Source organism: Bombus huntii, chromosome 5, assembly GCF_024542735.1.
Source record: "Bombus huntii isolate Logan2020A chromosome 5, iyBomHunt1.1, whole genome shotgun sequence".
Classification (NCBI taxonomy): domain Eukaryota; kingdom Metazoa; phylum Arthropoda; class Insecta; order Hymenoptera; family Apidae; genus Bombus; species Bombus huntii.
This window is the reverse complement of record NC_066242.1, coordinates 393,104-420,605: the sequence shown is the minus strand read 5'-3', so window position 1 is coordinate 420,605 and position 27,502 is coordinate 393,104. Positions and strand designations below refer to the sequence as shown.

At 33.9% G+C, this 27,502-nt stretch overlaps 2 protein-coding genes across 19 annotated transcripts in view; one reads left to right on the top strand and one right to left on the bottom strand.

The window, feature by feature from the left end:
- The first annotated feature begins 1,649 nt into the window (after positions 1 to 1,649).
- LOC126865469 (uncharacterized) lies at positions 1,650 to 13,455 on the top strand. Of its 6 annotated transcripts, XM_050617999.1 has the most exons (10): positions 7,638 to 9,122; positions 9,249 to 9,314; positions 9,695 to 9,827; positions 10,130 to 10,260; positions 10,351 to 10,460; positions 11,021 to 11,166; positions 11,485 to 11,683; positions 11,763 to 11,879; positions 12,685 to 12,831; positions 12,929 to 13,455. In XM_050617999.1, exons 2-9 carry the CDS (start codon positions 9,255 to 9,257, stop codon positions 12,800 to 12,802), a joined length of 1,014 nt encoding a protein of 337 aa, XP_050473956.1. In that variant the 5' UTR covers positions 7,638 to 9,122; positions 9,249 to 9,254; the 3' UTR covers positions 12,803 to 12,831; positions 12,929 to 13,455. The 6 variants fall into 6 exon arrangements, with proteins under 6 accessions (XP_050473955.1, XP_050473958.1, XP_050473956.1 ...); XM_050617998.1 differs by lacking the exon at positions 7,638 to 9,122 and adding an exon at positions 1,650 to 1,710 and having other exon boundaries at positions 12,685 to 13,455; XM_050618001.1 differs by lacking the exon at positions 7,638 to 9,122 and adding an exon at positions 1,657 to 1,710 and having other exon boundaries at positions 9,681 to 9,827; positions 12,685 to 13,455.
- Positions 10,658 to 27,502, bottom strand: part of LOC126865459 (regulator of G-protein signaling 9) — a 50,886-nt gene continuing 34,041 nt past the window's right edge. For 11 of the 13 annotated variants that reach the window (XM_050617965.1, XM_050617962.1, XM_050617957.1 and 8 more), the window contains 4 exons: positions 25,698 to 25,754; positions 22,781 to 23,109; positions 21,919 to 22,552; positions 14,317 to 20,238 (listed from right to left, as the gene is read on the bottom strand). In XM_050617965.1, coding sequence (XP_050473922.1) covers positions 20,178 to 20,238; positions 21,919 to 22,552; positions 22,781 to 23,109; positions 25,698 to 25,754 — 1,081 coding nt within the window. In that variant the 3' untranslated portion in view covers positions 14,317 to 20,177. Of the gene's footprint in view, positions 11,077 to 11,477; positions 11,715 to 11,787; positions 12,090 to 14,316; positions 20,239 to 21,918; positions 22,553 to 22,780; positions 23,110 to 25,697; positions 25,755 to 27,502 lie in introns of those variants that run through there. The other 2 variants (XR_007689537.1, XM_050617966.1) reach the window with 2 other exon arrangements.

Here is a 27,502-nt window from a genome sequence, read left to right as displayed (position 1 = left end):
TTCGTTCAGTTACTAAATCGAACAGTATACCGGATTTTTGAACAATATATTTGTTGTGTTACGTTGATTATGAAAATTAATTCGATAAACGATTCTAAATTAAATGGTAGATAGACCTAAAGATCCCCACTTATGTGTGCGATTCTTTACAAGTTCCCTCTATTTTATAACGCTAGATATACATATTATTATTATTTAGTACTAATATCAACTAGAAAGATGGCTACGTAAACATCCAAGAAGTTGGCTTTCCCTCTGCGCAGTTAGCGTTTGCTTGATTTTAAAATGCCATTGCGTTTCGTGCCACGAATAAAAATGGGTCTGTCAATTGTTGCGAATAACGACTAACCGAATAACGAAAGTGAAAGTAAAATTTCTGTGCTTTTCTTAATGCACCGCGTGTTACTTACGAAACTGGCTTGTTACGAGATGAGGTTAATTTCGATGCAGAGCCAATTTCATCTGTCACACTCAAAAATCTTGTACCAATATTTGCATCGTTCCTGACCTCTTTACCATTACATATTTACTTTATCGTATTACTATCTACTTACTTACTAGAACGCGCATTCTACGATAATTCCTTTTCACGAAACAATCGGGATTTATACAATTTATATCATACTTATTCTAATCGTTTTATTAATTACTCGTATTAGAGCGATAACTCTATCAATTAGTAACTATCGAAGACGTTAATTAGTTAAAAAAATGGTAGGTTAACCCCTTAACCTACAAGTACGGGCATAGCCTGTAGTAGATGATCGGACCAAACGTAAATAGTACGATGATCGGGCCAAATATAATATGTAATATATAATAGCTTGTTTACGTTTTCGGCCGAAAATTCTCGAATGTAAATCGTAGGTCAAGGGGTTAAAATTTGTCATTCTTAAACTTTCCTCATAATTCGCAAAGTGTAACAAGTAAATTTTCAAACATCAGCCTGCTCTTAGACTAATTGTTTATATACACGACATATACGAAAAAATTTGATAAAATATAAGTAATTTGTAAGATTTTTACCTATCTAGTAGTTTGAATATCTTCTTATAAAAATTGAATTTGTTAAACAACTGTATTACAACTATCGACTTGTAGATACTCGGTACAATAAATATATCGTGCTAAAATAGTTACGATGGAAGTGATTTAATGAAAATACATAAATCGATATACATGTACATGCCTATCTACACATACGTAGATCTCGTCTCAATAAAAATCAGTATTAATTTTTCCAAAAGAGTATCTACCTGTTTTTGGTAGTTACAAGTAGAACTTTAAAAGATATTTTGTCAGTTTGGTAGTTTTAGCGTTAAATGGGTTTAATTTAGCGTGTTTAATTTAATGCACTTTAAATTCGTTCGATATTTTGATCTTATATTAACATGTAAAAAGACTCTGCAAATTTCAAAACTCTGATTGGGAATTCGAAAGTCGACGATCTTCAAGTTGAAAGAAAGTTATTCGATGGATTTTCGAGCGTTACTTTGTTACACGCATTATTCTAATGTTATGTGGCTAAAAACTACGCCTGTTAGTCCTTTTCTCCCAAGAGCAAATTTATATTATACTGTTGGTGGTGGTGGTCAAGTTTTTCGGCTATAGCAACCCACGCTGTATCGTAGGAGCACTATTCGTTCGCGCCAACGCATTCGAGTCTGTTCGTTCGGCTGCGTTACATCGCGACCACTGTGCTGCCTCTCTGTACGTTTCGTTCAATTATTCAAATTAACACACCTTGCACACAAAATTCGAACGAGTCGATTTCATTTCATTTATCATTAAATAGTCTACGTTTCTCTCGTTTCGATGTTTCAACGTTTCAACGTAGTGGATAGTTGAGAAAATTCGAAAGTGATCGTCGAATAGGAAATTTCTCCAAAGAACATCTCCCTTAATTTGGTAAACGAGTGACCTAGACAGTTTTCACCTATAGTTTGGCCATCGATATTAAAATTCCGATCACGCGGCCACCGGTAAGTATCCTCCCGTTCTTGCGGTACCGATTGCACGTTGCTTATTTTACGATCTACACGCGTAATTTCACCCGGAAGAAAATGTCAAAACGGTTCCTCGCTATAAAATTCGAACATTCGAGTCGACGAACATCGATGTCACTGGACAACCTGTTCGGTGGAAATGACGGCTCGTACGCGGGAAATACGAAAATTTCAATATCGACGAAGAAAACTTTTTTCGAATATATTATTATTCTGCAAAATTATCTGATAATTATGTCCGATGGCTGTACGTATAAGTATCTATGTATCACTTGCTAATAATATTATTTTTTACCAGAAACATTTAACATTCGGTAACGTCCAATAAAATGTTGTCTATCCTGTTTAAGAACAGCACGACCGAATAGATTTTTTCTTTCCATTAACAAACTAAAATTCTCCATTAACTAAAAAAGCATTGGTTTTGGATTTCTATTTTATTTCTGACCTTGGCAGAAACCTTGATTGAAACCTTGACTGAAGAGAACCGTCGTTCCTTTCTCTCATTTTTGCTATTTTGTCCCGATTTCGATACCTTTTTGACGTTAAAATTAACTTAATGCAAAGATGACGGTAGAGGTTTATCCGAGCAAAAATTATCTTTCTAGAATCATAAATTTCATATTTAAACGTGAAAATATGTTAATAGGTGCTTAAAGTTCTATACATCTGGAATATGATATAAATTTTTCTACGACATACAACTCGGTTATTCGAAGGCGACCTTACCTTATATCTTTACGAAAGAATCATTGATCGAGTGATTTCAAATTCTCAAAGGATGAGCTGGAATTCATTGTTCGTCTTTATCTTTCGGTATCTTTTATCCACCGTCTATTGTCACCTGAAACACCTGTTCCACGAGAGTTGCGTTCGATAAATATTCAAAAGTTTCCAGAAAAAGAAGACATTGTTTACGACCTTTTTACGCAATATTTTACGCAGGATTTTGCAAACGATTATAACAATGTTTTATCATGTGTAATAATTCTGTTAGGTGAGACTTTTTAAATTCAGTTAAGAAACCGTATTATGTTATTTGTAACATTGACGAACCCCTCCAGTATTGTTTCAAAAATTGGAAGAAGTAGTTATGTTGATACATACAATGAATTTGACGAACTACATTATTATGTGATTATTGTTAAAATCAGTCTCGCGCATGAGAGAAAAGAGGGGCAGCGTAGTACAGGGTAGGAAGTAGTAATGGTAGTAAAACAAGTATCATAATTATCGTTATTAATGAAACATCTGAGCGAACTGAAACGTAGCACATAACCATACAAAATTATATCGGCGATAAATCGCGTGATTCATACGTGTATCCAAATTTTAACCATCGTCAACATTCAGCAATGTTTTTAATGCAAAAAGTCAATTTTTCTCTCAACAATCCTCCAACCTTTTTCTTTTCTGTTATCTTGCGAACGTGCAAACACGCAAACACTAAGGTTACGAGTGAAGATTTCGAATGTTCTTTCCACGATTCGATTACTCTTCCATTTCCTCCAATTTCCATAACTCGGATTTATTATCTATCTTTACCTTGTGACACTGATCAAATATCTCTTTCTTATTTTTTATTTCACGGATTTGAGAGAAAGTCGCAATAAACGTGTAAACATAATATCGATATCGTATTAATATCGTATTAATATCGTAATACTTAAAGAGATCTAGGGAAAGATGTTCTTTTTTGTCTACCAGATTTTAAGCTGAAATTTTCGATAACAATTTAAATTGCTTTCGTTCTTCATAAGTCGTACGATGGGATAAGGAAAACTACTATTTTTCCGGGTACTATTCGAGATTTTAAATTCTGTAAAAGTATACCAATATTATCCTTGATTACGATGATGTACATAGATAACAAATATTTAATTTTTATAATTTACTTTATCGTGGATAGAACTTATAGATGTGACAAGTTTGGCAAAGTTTCGTAGCTATTAAAAAATATGCGATTATTTACGAAACGTTGAACGCAATTATCATATTTCTTCTAGTTACAAGACCAAAGACTAGATTAGTCCATCTTTTCATATATTAAGATAATTAAGTTTGTTTGCCTATGTTTACATTCTTATCTGGTATATATATATATATACATGTATGTCATTTGAAACTTTATACGAGATATTTTCAGTTTTTCAAATTTACTACTTAATTTTGCATTGTATATTTAAATAAAAGTTATAAATGTTTTGATTTCTGAAAAGGTAGTTTTTTTTGTAATATTAAGAAATAAATGTATTTTAGCTACGTTATTCGTTAATTTTTTTAATTCAGGCATCATTCCAAAACCAAAAGATACGATATAATAGCTATATGTAAGTACCTGTATATATGGTTTTGCTTACAATTAGGACTTTCAAACCATTTTATAATGTTACCTATCTTGTATAATATTTACGAATATAATACAATTGAAAAATAAAATTTAATTATAAATCTTTTTTTAGCCTTAATAAATTCGTCCTTGAAGAAGTCAAATTAAAGTCAAATTCCAGATCGAACGTTGGACGTAACGAATACCGCAAGATGTTATTTATATGTATGTTTTTTTTCTTACCGAATTCGAAGTTTCGATAATTTCAGTATGTGTGCATACATGTGAAGAAAAAACGAAGAAACCGTTGAACCTGTCTTTTTTCTGAATGTACTTTTTAAATTGCCTGATAGAACTACATAAGTACGTATGTATATATGTATATATGCATACATGTATATACATACATTTATACATGTTCACCCGGATCGATTCTAGTTGTCATGGCTTTCTTGTTTCGCTTCATGGCTTTTATTTTTCTTTGGTGTTGAAACAGTCATCAACCTGTTTTAACGCGTATATATTTCTTTTTCGTAACCTTACTTTTACCATAATTTACAACGAACTTCGACAAGTTGCTTCCTCGAAATGTTTAAACTTAATTATTATATATCTCTATTATCTAACAATGAATCGTAATTACGTATACTCGGTAATAAAATAAAATTGAAACTTTACAAAGCACACGATTGTAATTACGTCATACTAGCTGTAATCATTCAGTTGCTCTCCGATCCAATCGTATTTTTTTATCGTTAAAAAGTTTCTCAAGTTCGAGAAGAAAGGTGAAGAAATTATCGTTTATACGAGTGATTTCTCCTTTCAATTCATATTACTAAGCTTTTCTTGTGTGTTTTTGTTTGTTGAAACGAAAGCAAGCTTAAACGATGCCCGATAGTGTCTAATTAAATAGTGGCATTAAACGATATATCCATTTATCGTGAAATATTTCAGTGATGATTTTTTACTATACCGTACGATATGTATACCATTTACTGATATCGATTTGGTTTAAACGGTCGAGTAGAGGATGTTAGGTCCATAATAATACGTATAACGAGATACAATATCTTTAAAATTATTTTTCAATATACGACGAGATAGGATGCATTTTGATTGTCAGACGCGTGATCGGATCGCTTGGTAATCATTCAGAGATCTGAATCGTTTTCTTCGAAAACTAATTGACTATACAATCTTTTTCATTGCTTTATTTTCTACGAAGACTTTTCGTAAGTTCAACGGTTCGAAACTCTATTATTCAGATAGTTGCTTACATTCGACGGGATGTAACTTCGTTTAAAAAATCACAAACAAAATGACCAAAAATTATTTCAATCTTTATTATTATATGTATTAGTATATGTATATATTACGATGCGATAATGCATTATATATATTGCAATTATGCAATAAGAAAATCGACATCTGTACCTAAGTGTCGAACGTTATGGAGTAATTCTATTACTCGGATTTTTTCATAGTTTTTAAACTATTTCATCGGATACCATCGTAATATTATTAATTAACAGTAATAATCAAACTCGGTGAACACATCGACGACGCGTTACTGTTTGCACACATAATTCTTTATAAGATAATAAACGTTATATCGCATCGGCTGAGACATTGTATGTAATGTAGACGTTAGAAAATTTTAACTGATTATTACTAGCAAACTTGTAATGTCCCTTCTAATTTGTATTTTGTTTGTGTATTTATCGAAATATTTCCCAACCCTTCGATTATCTTTCGCCAGGGACGAAGAAAAGTACAATCGAGTTGAAAATAGCCAGCGATTTTGTATAACTTGCGGAAAATAATTTACAAGGCAGTAACCTTAAATTGTCATTCAGCGACATGAAAAATATCCCAGGGTCCGATAAGAGACATAAGTTCCTTAAAAACGAATAAAAAAAAGGCTGGTTAACCTTCGTCGTTTCGGAGAAAGGTGCCACACCGATTTATCTCAAGTCATCGAATTCCGTTGATAAAAGACAAACGTAACGATAAATTAATATTGAAATTGAAAGGTACTTTGCACAATTCCGTGTAAGGGCATCGATTTCATCATATGTGGATAGAAAAAGTTTTAATCACCAGTTATGCCATTTATCATTATTTTGTTCAGATTGATACGTTTGATTATTTTATATTAAACCTGTCGTTACTTATAAATCTTAATAAAATCATGGTCTCTAATGTTTTTGAGTATTTTACATTTATTCTATCATTACGTCTTATCGTGTTTTGTTCAATAATATAATATCGATGAATATTAATTGCGCATAAACATGTACGTTATGACCAAAGCTGGCAACACTTTTTAGATTATCTCATCTGTCGTCTTGTCTGTTTGAAATTACGATGTTATTACTACGATATTTCCTTATAAAACGATTAAATTACATCCTATAATAGTAACAAAAGTATGCTTGTTCAACATTTATGATGTTTGATTTACCGTACGCTAGAAGGTATCGAATTTTAGATACGTGTGTATATAGATTTTAAACTCGACTGTTAATCGTCGACATATCGACTCGCAAAGATATTAACGTTCGATCGGTTTAATGTCAGTCTAAATTTATGTTAATTTCATTCGATATTTTAATTTAATGATCATTATATCCAATATGTACACGATGGTAGACACAACTCTGATACCGTGGACATTAAATCTTTGAAATACGTATTTTTCACCTGTACCGTATTATTTCTTGCAACGAAATGACAGAATGTGATTAAATTTTCTTTTACAAAAACACACAACTTTATATTGCATAGAAATAATGAAATAGACGTTATAGAAGCGAATAAGTGTGTACGATAAAGTGATAATTAAAATTATCGTAGGAACATTTTAAATAACTTTTGTCTATACGTGTAACCGCCACTCGAGTTTAGTTTTTAAGTTATAAAGCCATTTACGTTTAATAGTACATATATGTAAATTTATTTTATAAATTTTTGTTCTGTAAATAACTTCCCAATGACGGTAGGTATATTTGCTGCATTTTTCAGCGATCGAAGATTAGAATAATATGCGACATTTTATACATCAACCGATTTATAAAAAATGATTTCATTCTAACGTTGCCGGAAACCACTCTGTCCCAACGCTCCAATCTATACTGTGTATAACTCACTGATCCTCCTTTTTTACAGTATTAAAAATGGTTGTCTCTCTCGTCAATAGATTATATTCGGATCAGGTTATATAAAAACGTGGTTGCCTATTCCAGAATGAAATGTAACGATAACTTAAAAATTTAAGATTTTTGCGAATACTTTGGAAACTAAACCCGAGCGGTAGTTATATATGTATAGTTGTTCAGAATGCTGACCTTGATAAAATATCTCGAAGTAATTGAAATAAAAATATTCGCAACAAAACGATTATTAATAAAATCAATTTTTAACGAAATAAATGAAGGGAGTGAGAAAAAGTAGAAATGGCGCAAATGACAAAATCTTCGTTTTAAGAAAAGAACAGAAAAATTTATATGCTGCTGAATACGTACTCACAATGAAATATAAATGTTCATAAAGACATAATTCGTTAAAAGCTCGTCTAAACATGATAATTAAAAGCAAGTCTCGTGTATGTTTCCTTATAGTTATCTCGTGTATGAGAAAAACCTACCTGCACCACATTTTTCTATCAATCGCCTTAATTCATAAAATATTTTTTGACTTACAAATGTCGATATCGCGATACGATAAACATTTCATTTCAATTGTAACCTAATCTGATTGTATATTCTTACGAAAGATTTTTTATTGCTACTACCAAATTCAAGGTCTAAACTTTATTCACAATCATCACTACGACATTTATTTTTCCAATGGTAACATAAATAATCCCATTGTAAATCAAAACAGAATTTTACGGTATAATTAAAACTATCTATGTAAATAGACCTTGTAATAGACTATGTAAATAGACCTTCTTTGAAATTTCCCAACAGTTGAAATCTCTGCGCGTTCACGTCCCCTGTTTCGACGAACACAGCGCTAAGGACATCTTGCTTGATTCATTAATACGAGTATTACGATCTACCAGCGCGATATCATATTATTGTTACATTATCGTTGTTATCATTGCAATAGAAATTTGATTTTTTCGAAAACGAAATTTCGAAAAAAGAAATTTTGTTCTAGACTTTCGACTTGTCTCTGCATGTAGAATAATCATTTGCCCATGCGATCTGCTACATTCTGTACATTTTAAGAACTTTGGCTAATTAAATTAGTAATTGTGGTACATTTTCAACGGGAAGAGAGCCTAAGATAGAGGAGGGGGGAGGGGGGGGATTAATAACAGAATGATTCATAAATGCATCTAAATACTTCAGGGGATAAATCTGCACACGAAAATACGGATGAAGTCGTCAAGCTCAATATTTTGAATAATTTTCTCCTATACGTAGGAATAGCAGCATTGGGCGGCGGTCGGCCTTAGTTTTTGAGGTATGCGCACACATATTACACATACATAGTACACATTACACATACATGGTACACATTACACATACATAGTACATATTACACATACATAGTACACATAGCGCACACAAGCTGGGTTGGGTCAGTGGTAGTATTAATCCGACCGTCGCGCTGTGGAGATTTAATCCGGATTTAGATCGTGATGGCCATGCAATGGATCCATCTCATCCTATCCATCAATTTGCAAAAGTGCTATTAAGAAATGTTTTTACCATAAAAAGAAAAGAAAGCGAAAACTTGGAACATTCCCTTTGATCGCCTATAACTTGAAAATTAAAGTACGTAGAATATATGTATTTTTGTATGGAGGTTTATTCCCTGAGGTATTGAAATGTATGAATCACCCTGTATGAAATAACGTTCTAAATAATTTTTTATTTTATGACCTGTAAATCTTATTTTAGGTGAACATGATTAACAGATATCGGTATCGCAATATATTTTTTGTACTATCCTGTTTCTTTCTTCAGGTAAGTTCCTTGTTCAGATATTGTTCAAACATTGTTCAGATACACGTGTGTACACATTTGTTCACATACGTATACGTATCTATACATGTAATACTTGCCAATTTGTTTGATTTAACTCTTAAAAAAATTTAATCAATTAATAGGAAAGTTAATACGTTTATTTCAATCGACGATAACGCATATAAAAATTATGCGATCTTATTGCGCATGTGTTTCATATTTATTTCCCAACTAAATTCAATTCAATTTAATATCATAAAAATAAGTTTGTTTCATTTTGATATTGTACAATATTTTTAATATTTTAATGTTTTATATTCCTCGTTTTGTCTGTAATAAAACAGAAATATTTATAGTTATATAAAGTAATGACTTTAAAGGTTCCGAGTTGCATTCATGTAAATGGTCATGGACGTTTAATGGACCCACCTGCACGGAATAGTATGTGGCGTTTTGGATATCCGAATCCTGTAAATTACAATGACAATGAACTCTTTTGTGGAGGTTATGCAGGTTCGTCGTATTATAATGATTACCTTGTTCTGATATAGCGAGTTCAGAGAGACCAACGGTATAGAATCCTGTTGTACGTACACGATGAACGAATACATTGAAATTCATATCATATTACACAACGTTACGTTTAAGAGCTTACGAAATTGAAGAGCTCGATGTAAAAACCAGTCGGTTGATCGCTTTTCAGAAAGATCGACTTTTCGCGTCGGTTCAATATCGTTGCGACCACGAATTCCTTCTGACAATTCATTGGCAGGCATTATTAGGTAATAATCGGATTATAATTATTATCTTTGCAGTGCAATGGGTGGAGAATAAAGGCCAGTGTGGAGTGTGCGGTGATGCTTATCACTTGAAAGAGCCGAGACCACACGAAGCGGGTGGCGAATACGCAAAAGGCACTATCGTTAGACATTACACGGTTGGTCAGGTAATTCCTTCTCTCTATGCCTCGAATTTTCTATCATAACGAAGCTAGATCGATCGATGACGGAGTCGAATATATCGTTCAAATCTATAGGATATCGACGTCGAGATCGAGCTTACGGCCAACCATTTAGGAAGATTTGAAATGTATCTTTGTCCAAATAACAATCCAAGGCACGTAGCAAACCAAGAATGCTTTGATAGGTAATCAAAATCTCTTGACGATATTGATTTATCAGTACCAATTTGTAGAATAGGTATGTGAAAACGAATTAGTTAATAATTATCAATAAAATCAGGATACTACAACGATAACAATCGTCTTGTGTGCATAGCTATGATAGGGGTTGAGCAAATTTTCGAAAAACATTTACGCATACATGTTATACGAAATATGTACATTAATTTTATATTATTTTTACACTTGTATTTTTTACTGTATTCTTTATTATTAATTATACAGCTTATAAGATGCAATTACAATTAGACTGTAATATATTTAAAACCTACGATGCTCATTTTCCTACATTTTCATATTTTATTTCATCTGCTTGCCGATATGTTTTAGGTATCGTTGCGTTTTATCAATGTACTAGATGCTACTACATTATACTAGATTGGCAACATCTTCATCGATAGTAACTGTTACTAAGTAACAGTAAAGTCTTTACAAATTTCACATTAGGACATAATATCTATAATCATATTACGATCGCCTTCTTTCAAAAATCTGATACTGTATACGAAACATGTTGTTGTTTAAGATATCCGTTATATATATCCGGAACTCGAGACGTCCGATTTGAGATACCTCCAGACACTGAAAGAAAAGCTATATTTCGGTATAAGGTAACTTTACCACCGTATGTTACCTGTACGCAGTGTGTGATACAATGGAACTATTACACTGGTTTGTATTTTTACATTTTACAGAAATATTTGCTTACGTCAGTTTCATTATACCTACTTATAATTAGTTCTAATGCAATTATATACTATCCTCCGAATTTGAGGAAAAACTATTTGAACCTATCTAATGTATAGTGTATATACATGTATGTATGGCAAAAATCAGTATATTTAAAAATCTCATTTGTTTTAAAACTGTAATAGTATTGTGTTCCGGCATTTGAGTAATGTCGAGAACGTAGATTTTTACTCGTTAGCAACCGATTAATTGATTTTGCAATCTATGAATATTACGAATGCTATAATACATACATGTTAGGTAATATGTGGGGCACCTGCGAAAATGGAACCGAAGCTAACGGATGTGGAAGACCAGAGACGTTTCGAAATTGCGCTGATGTGAGCATCGTTACTAGCACAGCCGGAGTACCGCCGCTCTTTGTACAGCAGGACAATCCCTTTTTGCTCTATTACAAAGACTATCGTTCTCCGAATAACATATTTCCGCTTGTCGTTAGGTAATTATAGTATTTTTTTAGTCGAGGAGATCTGCAATTAACAGATGTAAAATTTATTAACCGGCGTTTTCAATTGTAGATCTCAGGTATGCATGTCCACTCACCTTTATCGGCGTATACCAGGAATGAATGACTGGTGTCAAACCAATTGTCTTCGCTATCCGCCAAATTGCCCAGCAGCTATTTGCCAATGCCCGTAAGTTATCGCGAACGAGTCTCGTATATATAATAATTACACATTTTCTAGTGAAATAATAGTTCGGCATACTTAAACCAAGAATTTCATCTTAACTGGAGTACCTCGTTGTTGGCCACTTTGTAATAATTATGCGACGATCGTGTTTGATTTCCCAACAAATGTTCGCAACTTTTTCATCTCCTTACTTATCTCCTTTTCATGTACAGGCTGTAAGCAAATTGTTTGTCAAGATCATCATAGCGTTATTCTACATTAGTTTGGATACTGATTATTACATATTCAGTGTACTGACGTACATACTCATACAATACAATTGTTGCTCCTCGTGAAGCGAGTAGAATATGACGCAGTAAAAAAAATTTCACTTGGTATTTGAAGATAAAGGTCAATTTCGCGGCTACTTCTTCCGTAGATCCTCACCGATCCAATGGTGTAGAATAATGGTTTGACAAATAATTTTTTTACATGTCGCACATACGTAGTATGTGTCGTCTTGGAATATGTTGCAAACACTGTCTTATAATAATGTTTTTAACCAAGTATACTATTCAGCTTAAAATATTAAGTCAAACCAATTCAGTTAATAGCATATATATAAATGTGCATATTTTTATTATGCACATATATATGGTATTTACATTTTCCATTTGTATCAAAGAAATTTATTTTATTTTATACCGTGATGATTCGTGCGTCTGTCGATACTCCCCTGGTTTATTTAACAAAGAATAGTTAGTTTATCGACAAGAGAAATTTTATTAAAAAAAAAACCATAAAAAATTGCATTCTTTATTTCTAACAGGGAATTGTGTGACGCGATTGGAGATATTGCTGGCAAAGACGGTGCAAGCGTTTATTGCATGGATAAGTGTTTAGTATACCCTTCCAATTGCCCCTCTCAACGTTGTCGCTGTTATTAGACAAATTTCAGTTACGCGCAGACAATTTGGTGCGTATGGAATTGTATCGTGAATCTTTAGCTCATATTCGACGATTAACGATTAACAAAATGATTATAATTCGATAATGTTTATCAATTTTGGCAGAAATAACTGGAACACCGTTATGTCCATATTTGACGTTTATTGTCAAGTGAGAAACTTAACTAAACAATTGTAAATGATGACGCAGAAATGATATCTATGTTGTAATTTTATCGAATTTGACATTTGATTACGTATAGAAATATGACTGATATCTATCGAAAAACTGCCACCACCGTCCACGAGAGCTATTCCATTTACTTTGTAACGATCTAGTGTTAATGCTTGATAATTCTAGTAATCTCTTGATAATCTTTCCCATTTGTGTTTTACGCGATGAATAAATATTTACATAATGTTTGGTCCTGTTATATAATATTATCGAAAATATGTATAATATTTATTAGAATAAGGAGTAAAAAAGAAAAATTACTTGCTCCATTACGATATTGTGCGTTATCATTATCATTAGTATCGTTAGTTTCATTTGTATTTTTATTATTATTCGTTTATTTAGTATTAAATAATTACACTCGTTATGTATGAATATTACAAATATACGACATATCCTATAGGTATGATTAAAAAGACTTGTACGACTACTTTTAAGATTAATCTTTGTTACGTCGCGTAACACTCTACCTAGCCGAGGCCACACACCGCAGGCAATATGGCAACCAGATGTCTTCGAATACTCCCAGCGTATCCTCCATAGTTTCAAGGACCTTCCATAAATTTCATAGATTTCCTAGAAAAGGTCCTTCAAACGAAACAAACATCTGGTTCGGAGGAATTTCTGAAGACTATTGTCTACCACGGCGAAAAAGGGAAAGTTAGTTTTTGTCATGTACGCTGCAACTTTCCTCCCACTAACCACTTTCCCTCGAGGGCGGTTAAGACCCTTCGTTGAACCAATTAAAAACGAAGCCTATTCCCTCACTCTCCTAAATAACATCGGCACCAACAAATCCGATGGTCCCGTGCGCTAGACACACCCATCCTTAGCTTTCCTCCGAGACAGCATCGTCTCCCAAGAGTACTGTTTTTTGCATCCTTCGAACGGTCAACATCCTTCGAGCGGGTATACACACCCGCAGATCACTCAGTCACTCATCTCGTACATACGCACCAGTGTAACTATCCTCGTTATAAGTTGTGGAATAAACGGTGAAATATAACTTACTACTGTGTCATATTCATATCAACCACCTCTGTTATCCTAACCGAAACAGGGGAACGACTACTTCGCGGCGTCGATTCACCGAATCGTAGCGAGAATTTACGCCTCTCGCTGACGCGTTTTCCTCGCGACCGCGTCTCTCCGCGAACGGTCGTAACAATCTTTATTTCGAAGAGGAGATGAAAAGCTTGGAAACTTGTCACTACCCTTGATCGTTCTCGATAAAAAAGACAAAAGAGGAGATGTTAGGAACATTCAAGAGAACACAGACTTTAATCTCACTATAGTATATTTAGTATTAGGACATTCTATTGACAGCTTAAAATATTACGTATATATTACATATTATATATATAACGAATAACATCTTGTTTGCTTTTATGCATACGTGTACATATGCGTGTATACGCATACATACCTTCGTACGCGTAAATGCAGTTACATTTAACGAAACGATCATTTATTTAATTACATGTCGCAAATGTTCTCAATGCAATAACTTCCTTCACGCACGTTATATGTATATTTGCGCACTTGTGTACACATCGCATTGTGTCAACTGATTTTCGATTTTACAGTGAAAACTTGTAATTCATATCGGCCTCGATTAATATCAACAATATATTTCGTCGATTCAGCACTGTACGTCTTTTTCCAGGTCTATACATTATTAATACTTTACAAAACTACATATATACACTAAAGCCTTTTATATTCTCTATAATACGTTTTCAAGTGTCTAAATATGTAGTAACATGTTTGATCTGTTTCATTCTTTTGCATGTACTTTAATATATATGTAATTGGATTAGTAATTGGATAGTTAATCAGCGAACAACAGTGTGTTCAACGTGTTAATATAACTTTGAAATAAGTTGTGATGGACGCATCGCAAGTCGCTAACATAACTTATTTAATATAAGGGTCGTCATACTTCGTTTTCCATCGTTTACATATACATTCTAATATCGTTTAAGCAACTATCTAACGTCCACGACTGACTTAGAATGCAACGAAACCCGTACTCGGATTCTATTCTCGAGAAACCTTTTTTCATTCTATTCTGCGTTAATATGCACAATTTTTATTATTTCTCAATTGTAGAAACTTTCAAAACCAATACGTATATACACAGTTTCATACTGACATCTATTCGATCGATCCTTCCTTTACCTTTTGTTACTTTTATTTCCATTTTTCATCACGAATCCTTCTAATTGTTAAGACCAGTATAGACAACACACTGTTCGCGAAAGGTTATTTTTAATCTTTCTTTGTCTATACGCGATGTACGTATAATTCATTATCAAGTGCCACGATACGAAAACAATCCTTAAAATACGAAAACATATTGGAACGCGTTTCGAATGCAATCTTATTCGATCTCTTAAAATTTCTCAAAGTTTCACCCATGTTTTGCGTTTCATTGTTAATACTTCGAATTAGAATTTCCTTTAAATTATTGTTGTAAGAAAACGTGTATTCTATCCAATTAAAACAGGATTTTTTCCTTCGTATCAATGATAAAAGAACAGCATACCGTTGAATAAATGTTATCGGTGCGATGAGAACGTCCCTACGCTAGTTTCTCGATTCTAGTAACAATATAGTTTACTAGATACACGTGTTTAGCACACTCGTTGAAATGGCGTGAAGATGGATCGATCTAATACAAAATACAGATGAAACATCTCGGGACATATCAAGGATCGCTGAAATCTTGAATCGATCACCCCTTTTTTCACCTATATCACTTAATTATCTTCTTCGTCCTTGTCGATGTATTCTTTTATTATTACTTTGCTTTATTCTTTTTATCAAAACGATGAGACACAATACTAGTTATTCTAAAACTTAATTAATCTTAGAATTTGCAACATGCATTTTCGAAGGAGGGGTGAGTTTCAGGTACGTTTTCAGTCTTTTCCTGGTAAACATGGCTCATTCTCATCTAGTTGTCTATCAGATATTAGATAATTGAGAGAGAAATCGTGGCAAACTCTTAAACTTTGTAATTTTAATGATCGGCTTTTACTTCCAAATATATATAGTTCCAATAATCGATAATCGATAATCGATAATCGAATCGAATCGAATCGAATAAATCTCTATTTCACGGTGAACGCCAATTTCATTTTCTTAAATAACTCATGAAAAATATTTACTGTTTGGGTCAGGTCTAGATCATATCTGAGTCAGGCTTACCCGTAAATTACGCTATACTTTAAGTTATATTTGTACTATTGGCGAATCTAAAACTGGGGAAGAAACAAAAACCGATGAAACAAACACGTGATCGTTTCGCTTTGCGCGTGATTAAGAAAATCGAATTGTAAGTGAATTTAAATCGACTGGAGATCAAGGTAATTCTTTCACTAGAGACCCTAATAGGAGAAATCGCCATTGTTTCGGCACGATCGCTGTATGTGTGCTGCATGTGTGCTGTACGTGAGAATTGAAAATAAGAGTATGAAAGTAAGAACGATTCCAAACTAATTACACGTACACAATGCAGGTGGCAACATCCTTAACGTTCCAACATGTTCGATAAGCGGCTTCTTCCTTTAACGCCTCTCACGATAGCGTCGTTTTAATCGGTGTTAAATAAAATACAACGAGCAATATAATCTACGCAGTATAACCAACTAAAAAATAGTACTTCTTCCTTTTGATTCTCTGTTTGTGCTTTTCTTTGTCCGAAAACTTGCCGATCATTCGACAATCAAATCCCTATTATATCGCACAAGGTAATTTGCACGACGGATAACGACGACACCTTAGCGTTAGCTTAGAATAGGAAATACAATGGTGAGCTATCATGCTGAAATTTTGTATGCACTTGCTAATGAGTATCAGTGTACTCGCATACAACTGGATTTTGAAATATCTGTTGCGCTATGTCTAAAACATAGATTATAAATTATTATACGATTAGTGCCCTCAAAAAACGATAACGAATTATACGAAATATTTGGTAAAAATTTACCCAACGATACATATCTATATTCATTTTTAAAATAATAATATCAAAATAATTATCGATCGCTATAGCTTGTTGTACTTTGCTGTCGTTTATGAACACTGTCTTTTCATTCGTAATACTGATATTATCATTGCTACGCGACGCGCGCGTTGCGCCGTGTCGCGTCGTATGTAGTCGCTAATGAAAAAATAATCGCCAACTGATACACACACTGATGCGTTACCGTGACATTTTTATTTCTCGATGAAATTTTTCATTTGACCAATCGATACAAAAACACACGTTGTTAAGATACGTAGAAAAGAAAACGTGAAATCAGATGGCGCTTGGAGATTCAGGACGCACAACGATCCTTTCGATTGCCCCTTATACAATGACGACGACGAGTGAGTTAGTTAAACGATAGCGAGTAGAACTATCTATAATCTGTGATTAAAATTCTAACGACGGAACCATAATGCATTATGTATTATGTGTATAAAATGTCTCTGCAAAAAGAGAACAAAAATAGCTTTTGGTTCGTTTCGAAGCTTATCCGTTATAATAATTGTTGCATGCTTCGCCGAACGAAATTCTTTTACAAGATGGTATATACTTACTTACGTGTAAGTCAAATCGGAATCGTCTCTATTTACGAATCATTGGAGTTCGTAAATAAGATCCATTGTCAGTCATACGTTAAACCTATCTTTGCAAATTCCGCGAATAACAGAATAATCTCGATACCTATACCGTATTCATTATGATTCGTATAATATATTCATTTCCACAGGGACTGTAACATGTTTTTATCTAACTAATCAACTATGCAGTTTTCATAAGGACCTTTACGGTAGTTAAATTGAGCTCTTGAATTAACAGTACGATCGTCATGAATACGTTGTTACATTTCTTAAAACTAATCTCGAGTGCCCGAACTTTCGTTCGAAATTTATTACTATCGTTTCTAAAAGAATGCTCGTCGCTACTTTAAATTTTACTCCATATATTCATAGAGTATGTACTTTCCATATATACGATATAACAAATACTTATTTATCGTAAAAAAAAAAAAAAACATTCGTTTCAAACGTGTAGCAAATAAATTGAAACTTTATATATATATATATACACATGTAGTATATGCAATAGTGTGCGCGCGCGTGTGTGTGTTTTAATAGCTGCAATTAATTCATATATTAAGAAATAATAAAATTTTACTATCGTTCGTTTACAATTTTAATTCGTGTTTTCAGTTTCAATGTTTCTTCGATTCAAAACCGGAATTACCGATGGAATTCGTTAATACTTATTAAAAATAGTAGCACGATGTCTCGCATTCTTATACCTTTATCTCGTATTGTGATTGTTAATCGAGTCTTTTTGTTACGTAATCTACAGGCAAATTAACATTTTCATTAATTATGTTACGTATTACATAAAGTACAGGTGTTTTACCAAGTGCGCACTCTGTAAGATTATCTTTCTAAATTTTACGGTACAACATTTCCATTATAGTATTTAACAACCAGTCGATTAAGTTTATCAAAGGAGGAAAATTGCGTCATCAAGTTCACGTGCAGTATGTAGTTTTGTTAAATTTTTTCTTATATACTTGAGTTTAAGTCGATTGAATTGATTCGTGAGATCTAGGTACTAGGGCAGCAACAATACGCATAACCCGGTCATAGTATATACTTATAAATGATATTATGTAGACACGATAAATGACTACATTTCGAGAAAACCATTCTCCCTCCACCTTTCTTTCTCAAGAACAAGATTCGATATTCTCTGTAACGAACAAACGAATCGTTATTATTACGCTCTTGTTTCGAGCTTCTTTCCTGCCCTATTTAATTTTAACTCGATCTAATTACGAACAGCGAGTAGTAACGATTTACAAATACACGTCAAGTATCTACGATCAAAGTCGAATAGTTTCGTTTTACCTGTACTTTTCAAAATTTAACCGTTAGCCAGCCGTTATATCGTAATATAAGGCCGTAAGCGGGCTAAAGTTACATTAAATACTTGTGATTCGACACTTATTACATATCGGATAAACGTATGACTAACACTTAGATTAAATGACAATCAACTGTCACAACATTCGAGTGATTTTATTAAGCGAAGCAATGTGATCTAAACCACTTGGATCTCTTATGGTAAATTTGTCACATTGTACTACTTATTTAATGCAATGATACACCGCTATTGGAATTCGATTGTACGCGATCGTAAAATTTTTCTTTGGTAAGGAACGTTCGTTTATAGAAAATGATTAATCGTCTATAATAAATCAAATAAAGAACTTTTTACGTAAGTAGCATTAAAGAAGCTAAGGGAGCTTTGCGAGCTAAGGGAGCGGTCAAAGGGCTTATGATTGACTAACTCCCCTAGGACGCATCTTTACATTTAATACTTTTACGAAACAAATCGCTTTAGAGACTTTATCCTTTATTAAAAAATTCGTGTCACCTTGTCCACTATGTTTGTTTTCTTAATTGGCTAACATGTACGTATTAATTATATTTCATTGCATTCAGCAAAGTGACGTAACTCTATCTGTCACAGCTCTTTAGTCAACAGATCGCACAACTTTCACGTAGATTATAGAATCGGAAACAGAAAACGAAGTGGTTCGTTCAAATTTACATAGATTGACAAGAAAATGAAATCGAGAATCTCACTGAATATACTTTTACGTTATGCTATTCCGAAATTCTACCGAAATTCTACCGAAATTCTACCGAAATTCTACTGAAATTGTACCAAAATTCCAGACAAAACGGAATTCTTTATACATCACATCGTGCTGAAATCTCTATCGTTATTTACGCATTTGAGATTACTCTATTAGATTACTATCATAGAATTATGGTGGCGGTGTTTTATCGTTAGACACACAAGTACATTTCCTTTTGCTTATTTTCAATATTTTCGTTCTTTCCCATTAAGACGATTCCATATCTCGACAAATGTTACAGATAAAAAATAATACAATTTTCAATCTTTTCGGAATTGAAAATGATAAATCGAAAAATTCAAAAACATAACACTTGATATCTTGGAGAGCTCGGGCACTCGAACTTGGCAAAAGTGAAGTAAAATGGAAATTGAAGTTGCGAATGTTTATATGTAAAATGTATGTTTAGTACCATACCAAGTTATAAATAACCTAAAGTTGCATATGTTTTCACATAGGGTGCATCCACTCTACAATTTTCCCTGAAACAAACGTTATAAATTGTATGAATTTTCCAACTACCCTTGATAAGCACAACTCCTTAAGAAAAGAACAAAGATAAATAATTAAGAACGCTAATAGTGATAAAGTTGCGAAAGACAGGTCAATTAGTACAGTTAAATTCGATCAAAAGAGAATATAAGATGCTTTTGTCGTTGTAAAGCGATTAAAGTGATAGAATTTTATATATAATCTTATTATCATCTTATTAAACTGTGTGGATTTGCCAAGTCTGCTAATCTTGAAAATCTCAAACAAGCAAAAGAGGAAGAAAAACAATATCTAAATTTCTCCAAAATATGTAGTATCCAAATAATAAGAAAATTTATGCTCTTGGATTGGCTACAAACAACGATATACTATACTTCAGGACACGGAAAATTATTGAATCTTTTGCAATCTCGTAGTTTCCGACGTATTTCAACTTAAAAAAATAAGTTTGAAGATGCGAAATGCACTAGTTTAGTATAGAAATCCACTAGTTATGCGTATATGGAATAGAGCATTTTTAACGTATTTGATAGGTTACTTTGTCGCCTTATCGTCGGCTTTTAATCATGATTCATTCAAGGAATGGCGTCGCTCATTGTACACGGAAGGAGACGGCATATTGCGTTTGATCTTCTAATTTTAATCAGAAAAACATGACAAATATGCTGGTAAAAGTTTCATTGATCTCAGTCCCGCTTTCTCTTTCACTCACGTTGCCCTTCGTTCATCGTTTATTTTATCGGAGGTTTTCGTAGATCTCGACACGAATGTACCGAAACCTAAGAAAAAACGTGCGAAAGTTGAGTCGTGAAAAATCAACATGGAAGACAAGAAGGTTTGACGCATGCGTGACGATTCTATGAATATCTCAGACAGAGACAGAGACACTCTACTCATTTCTGTCTGTTTCGCAAGAACGAGAAGCTTGTTGCCTTCCATATTGATTCTTGGCGATTCAATTTTCGATGGCTTTCCCAAGCGAGTGTCTAGACCTGTTATTATAATTGTGACGTAACCGACCACCGCGGGGTCGAGAGTATAGGATAACTGAAACTTAATCCGATATACAAAATCTCGCCGTAAAATGGCCGCCACCATAAAAAAACGAGTATTTATGTACAACCAGCGACTCCACTCATTGGCTTAATAGCGCGTAAGAGCCAACACGGCGTCAAAGTGACGTGTAAAATACGCTAAAAAAAAAGCTGAAATTTACGCACGCATAACTTTTGAACCGATAAATCTCTACAGTTGAAACTTGCAATTTTGTATTCTGCGCGTAAGAAACTATTAAATGACAAATAAGAAGGGCAATAATTTTATATCGAAAAAATCGAGGTTCGGTCAAATTGTTCATCCTCTAAAGTATAGTTTACCTCAAATGATATTCAATGTTAACAGGCAGAGAAGAAGGTGGAAATATTTTGTGCGTTTCTTCTTTTTTCCCTCCTATCCTTCTCTATTCTACATATACATATTTTATTCTCTCCTTGAACTTTTCATCTTACATCGCGTAAACGTAACATCTTTTATATTCTTTTGAAACTATAACTTAAATATCTTTGTTACGCTTACGACGATAAACGTAAAACAAGTTTAGATGTAAAGTCTTTCCAGTTCCAACAACAGTTAACCAACTAATTTTCAATAGTAAATTTCCAAGTACTTACTCGTCTTCCCACGGACATACTTCGTTAACGTTATTGTCACGCTTTTGTTGAGGAGCTGGTTGAGTAACCGGCGCTAATTGATCATCCTGTTTGGGGTCCGGCTCCCAAACAGGAACAACTTGCGCCTCTTCCAGCGACTCCACCGTCTCCGTTTTTACTAGAGCGGAAATTGCCAAACTTTCTTCGGCTATAACTGCCGCCATTGCATCACCTTCGTCAGCCTCCGGCTTTTGCCTTCTTTCCTCAATTTCTATCTCTTCCTTTATTACCGGCGCATGATCGCCATTCGTTTTTTCCTCGACTTCAACCGTAGAATTGTCGCTCGGTAGATCCCCCACGATCGCGCTAATGCTTATTAAAGGGGCCTTGGTTAAAGTTTTTGTCGTCAGTTCCTCCTCGAGAGACTTTAACGTCGTACTAGTTTCAGGCTCTTCGGCAATACACTTCCCTGTCGTGGACACATCCGATCTGTCAGTTGTCATATGAGAATACTCGAACGAATGTTGTGGCGACGGATAATTATAAGACAAAACGGACGGCCGACTGATCTCTGAGAGCTTCGTTCTTCCGCTAGTCGAGCCGATGGAATAATTTCGCGTTGTTATGCCAATTCGTTCGGTAGTCGTCATGCCGGCTGTATTACGAAATAACTATGATAAAAAGCTGCATCTTTTAATTAATTATTCTTTCTAATACTTAACAAATATGCATACGTACAGTATCCCTCGCTTTTTATTATATTTAATCTAATTTTATCTTATCTTTGACAGTAGCGAAAATTTCGTTGTGCAGAGCGTTGTGGAAAGCGTCGTGGGAAGAATATACGCATAGCATAAACACAAATAGTTTACAAAATATTTACCTGTGCTACTACTGTGTTGCAAACTACAGGACTTTCGAAGATGTTCAGAGACTTCCGCTACCACTAAACTGACATCAGACGAGGAACTACAGGAATCTAATTGCGATGAATTTTTCCGAGATGCGCGTGTAACCTCGATAGACTGTAACTGCGCACTCAAATTATTGCCTTCTTCGGCTTGACTCTCAACCGACGACGTTACTCCAGATGATATTGGATGGTGTGATAGTGTGGTATCTATGGCGTGCTCTATACTCGGTCCTGGAACCACGTCCCACGGGCAAACGTCGTCCATAGGGCGAACTACCGCTTCCGATGTGCCAGCATCCCTGACAACATGAACTTTATTATATGATTTAGTTTTTATTTTTTCCTCTCGTTAAAATAGCACAGCGTCTTTTCATTTTATTTCGATTCTTCCGATTTCGATATGTCGATGGGCCATGCAAATATGTAATTGTACCATCCAACGTACAACAGGGAAATTACACGCGCTTTACAAAATTACATTTCTAAAGAGAAATCGTAATTGTCGTTTCTTTTTCGTTTCGAGCCGAAACACAGTTAGGCTTTTTTGAGGGAAGAAGGGCCGATGTCTCTCGGTAAGAAACGGGTAAAATACAATTGATGAGAATTAAATTATTTCAAGAGAATTAAGTCGAATTTGAAGTGCATTCCAAATTCCAAATTGTTGTTTATATATTGCATTATTTTCGATGAACTTGTAGAAAAGCTACTGCCTCTCCGATTTCGATCAGTTTGAAATATGTTGCAATATATTGAACGACCTTTCCCCATACATATAATGGACGGTCGGCTTTAGTTTCTGAAATATTCGCAAAAAACTGCTAATATCGCTACAGCAATTTCTGTCTATATTTGTGCATTCGTAACGCATGAGCGTATAATTAACAGCGACTGAACCGAAACTTAACTTCTACCTTTTATTTATAATATGTATACATAAAAGAGAGTTTGACGAGCTTGAGTAAAGCTCTGTACACAACCGTATATGCGAAACTGTAATAAATGTCTGTTATAATTCAATTAAAAATAGATATTGCCAACGTATTGCGTTTGAGTTTTTATTCCGTTAGATTTTTCAATTCAACCGCCGCGCCCTGAGACGGCCAACAATGTTTGCGTAAAACAATAACAATTCTTTTATTTCGTAAAATAACATCGATTATTCGGCGGTCTATTATCTTTTATAATTAACATTCCGGGAAGCGACTGCTCTGACAACTATACAGCGCGAATCCCCGCGTGTTTTTCGACCGATTGAAGAGATTCAAAGCGACCAATATTACATCTAATATGTTAATAACGGTTTCGTATTATTCAAGCATGTAATGTGTAATAGTATAATAATAATGTGTAACATTAACAAAACGAATAATGTGTAATAGTTCGTCTATAGCATCCGTTGCTTTTTTTACTGTTTCATTTAACAGTAGTTGACATTTTTATAGAACACCGCTTGAAATGTGTCAGACGCGAATTCACGTCTCCGGTCCTCAAGGTGTTGCACGCAACCGTTGCCAGCCGCCTGGCGACGCGGAGAAAATTTTCAGCGGATTGAGAAAACTAACCCAAACCGAAACCCGATACATCGATGATACGTATTCATTTTCGAATGAGTTATACCAAACATTAAGAGATGTCAGCCACGCATACGCAATAATGGACGGAGTTTCAAGTTCACCCAATTCCCATTTATACGTACTATTAATAGAAGATAAGAGTTAGAGGTAAGTTGGATTTGAGCAACCGATGCTGACCCAAACGCTGACACAGCGCATAACTATAGGCGGAATACACTGTAGCAGTACCGATCGTCTGTTGTGAATATCTCGGAAACTAATACCGACTGCGTTATGCACGTATATGTAAGAAAAAGTCGTTCAAAATGTCGAGCTTTACAACATATTGAAAACTCATAGAAATCGAAGAGGAGCTCAAGCTAAATTTAAGTTGTTGCCTATATCTTTGAAAATGTATATCGCTTGGATCGATTGCACGAAAAACTGAAAATTCGCTAAATAGCGTTTCGATAATTGGTGTTAACAGTGGAATCAAATGATAACGACACGATCACATGATAATGGTTACACAAGATATTTCGATGCGTATAATAGACACCGTTTCGTAAGAAAACAATACGATATCGAATAATAAAATGTTTAATTAAAAATGGACAAGACTTCAAATATAGATAAATTCCATTAGTTATTATCACTGACATCGTAAACTTTTGTTATTAATTTGGTATTTTGCATCAAGATCATGCGGAATATTTTGTAACTATTTATTGTTGGGCAAGTGGCAAGATGAAACGGTGCTACCGTATTAGTGGATACGATAACAATAAGTAAGAACGAAAATGAGAATGAGAGATGGATATGTATAACGTGATAGTGCCATAATAATGATAAAGCGAAAGATTAGAAAAAGACAGTTGAACGATAATACATATACATACATTTATATACATACTCGTATATGTATGTATGTACCACGCACATATATATATATATATATATATATATATATATATATATATATATATATATATATATATATATATATATATATATATATATATATATATATATATATATATATATATAGAGAGAGAGAGAGAGAGAGAGAAGGAGATCGATGTACTTAAAATACAGTAACGGAAGAAAATTTTAGGGAAAGATAGTCAAACTACATTAGTACATTGAGAATACGGAATATCGAAGAATGTTAGAAAACATCAACAGTATTGCATACATGAAATGTTTTTCACAAGTGCTAACATCGTAAAATAATACATTGAGTAACAGGGTTTGTTATAAAAATTGAAATAAGTTAAGAGATTCGTATTCGCATACTTATGCAAGGAAACTATCAGGTTATTTCGAGGACTTACTGAACGCTATGCGGGATAGGCCTTGTTGAAATCTTTACGAGTCGAGCCAGATCTCCCCTGAAAACACCGCACCGATAAAACCTATCTCTCTTGCAAATTGATTATTTTTCTGGAAACAGGGATAATTTGTAATTCTGTTTGCTTTTCGATCGTGTCGCGAAGACAAATATCGTACTAATAGTTTAGAAAATAAGATAAAGACAGCGATTTCGATGCGTTACAAGTTTAAATATACATCGAAGATAGGTGGAGCGAATTAACTCCATAACCTATAGTATCGTGTGAAAGACGTGGTGCGTTGATGTTATTGATTTATTATTTACTTCACGATAATAAATCTTTTTTGTGCAATGATCAATTGGTTGTAATTATTTATCAAATATCTTGCAAACTAAAATTAGTTGTACCCAACGCATGCATTTATATATCAAAGACATATACGATTTGCACAACTTTGCACGCTCAGCCAAACCGTGAAATGGCTCGACGTTCGACCTTCATCGACCTTCGTTTGGGGCACGCGATATTGGAACTTAAATCGGATGGCAGGGGGCTAATTTCTTAAACGTTCGACACGTTTTCTAAACATGTATTACTGATTTTATTTTACTTGTACGCTCTTTAATAGAAGTTACTAAGAGAAGAGCTTTCTTAAACTTCGATTCCATTATATTTCTCTTCATACATATTTACTTTGACGTATTTACTTTGACAAATTTTATCCACGAGACAAGCGGATTTGTTATAGAATGGCTATAATTTGTAAGTTATAAGTTGAAATAAGTGTGATACTCGGTGAGGATTTGAAATGATTTAACGCAAGGAAACTAACGCAAAGAAAATCCAGAAAATTTACTTTCCTATAAACCTTTTATACATAGTATTGCACACATACTGCTATATATGTATAGGGTGTATGTAAAAGTTATGTGCAACGACCACCCTATATGTTTGTATTGGTGGGACATTTGAAAACAAAAGTACGTGCAATGTTGTCCTTGGCCTTGAATTTCAAGGCCGAACTCCTTTTCCCTCGCATGTTGTTTCGTCTCATAAATTCTTCGATAAAAGCACGCATGTAACGTTACAGTTAAATTTGTTTCGTACTTCATGTCATTTTAGACATATCATAGAACAACAATAGTTTGCGTTATTTTAGTAATATATTATTTCTATTAAAATACCTCCGGAACTAATGGTTTTCAACGTGAACAACTTAATACTTCTCTATATGGAATAACGAAATGCATCAATCAGTACATTAAAAAATGTAATTCCATTTAAAGAAACATAGTTGACTTTCATATATCCTTCACGTGGACATACGTGGACCACCTGCGATAACATAAAATCGTCTTTTCTTCGCGTCATTCAACTTTTATTTCGGAAACATTCTTCATAATACGTAATTCGAAATTAAGAAGTTAGATGTTTCGTTCTATTTAAGGTAAGCTATGTCAGTTAAGGTGCTAAAGAATAATTTCCCGTTTCTTCGTCTATATCACGTTATTTATTTCCTATCCGATTGCAAAATGTAAACATACCGTAAATAATGTCAACTTACGAACCAATGGAGCTCTAAAATCACTTTCTCAGAAGAGCGATCGAGTTGTGGAGCCATGGCTCTTATGACAAATCTGGACCTTATGAGAATACGATGCAAGCAAAAAAAAAAAAAAAAAACTGGACCTTGAAATTCAAGGTGAACGATAATTTTGCACATACTATTTATTTACAAATGCCCACCGATCCAGAAGTGTAGAAGCCAGTTGTAGTGGTTTTAATATATGAATAATTTTTATACA

What these genes read in the sequence shown, in the direction of transcription:
- LOC126865469 (XM_050617998.1), top strand. Translation starts at nt 9,255, where the DNA reads ATGATTAACAGATATCGGTATCGCAATATATTTTTTGTACTATCCTGT. An exon ending in AACCAAGAATGCTTTGATAG is followed by an intron (nt 10,461 to 11,020) that starts GTAATCAAAATC and finishes TTGTTGTTTAAG; the next exon opens with ATATCCGTTATATATATCCG. An exon ending in ACAATGGAACTATTACACTG is followed by an intron (nt 11,167 to 11,484) that starts GTTTGTATTTTT and finishes CATACATGTTAG; the next exon opens with GTAATATGTGGGGCACCTGC.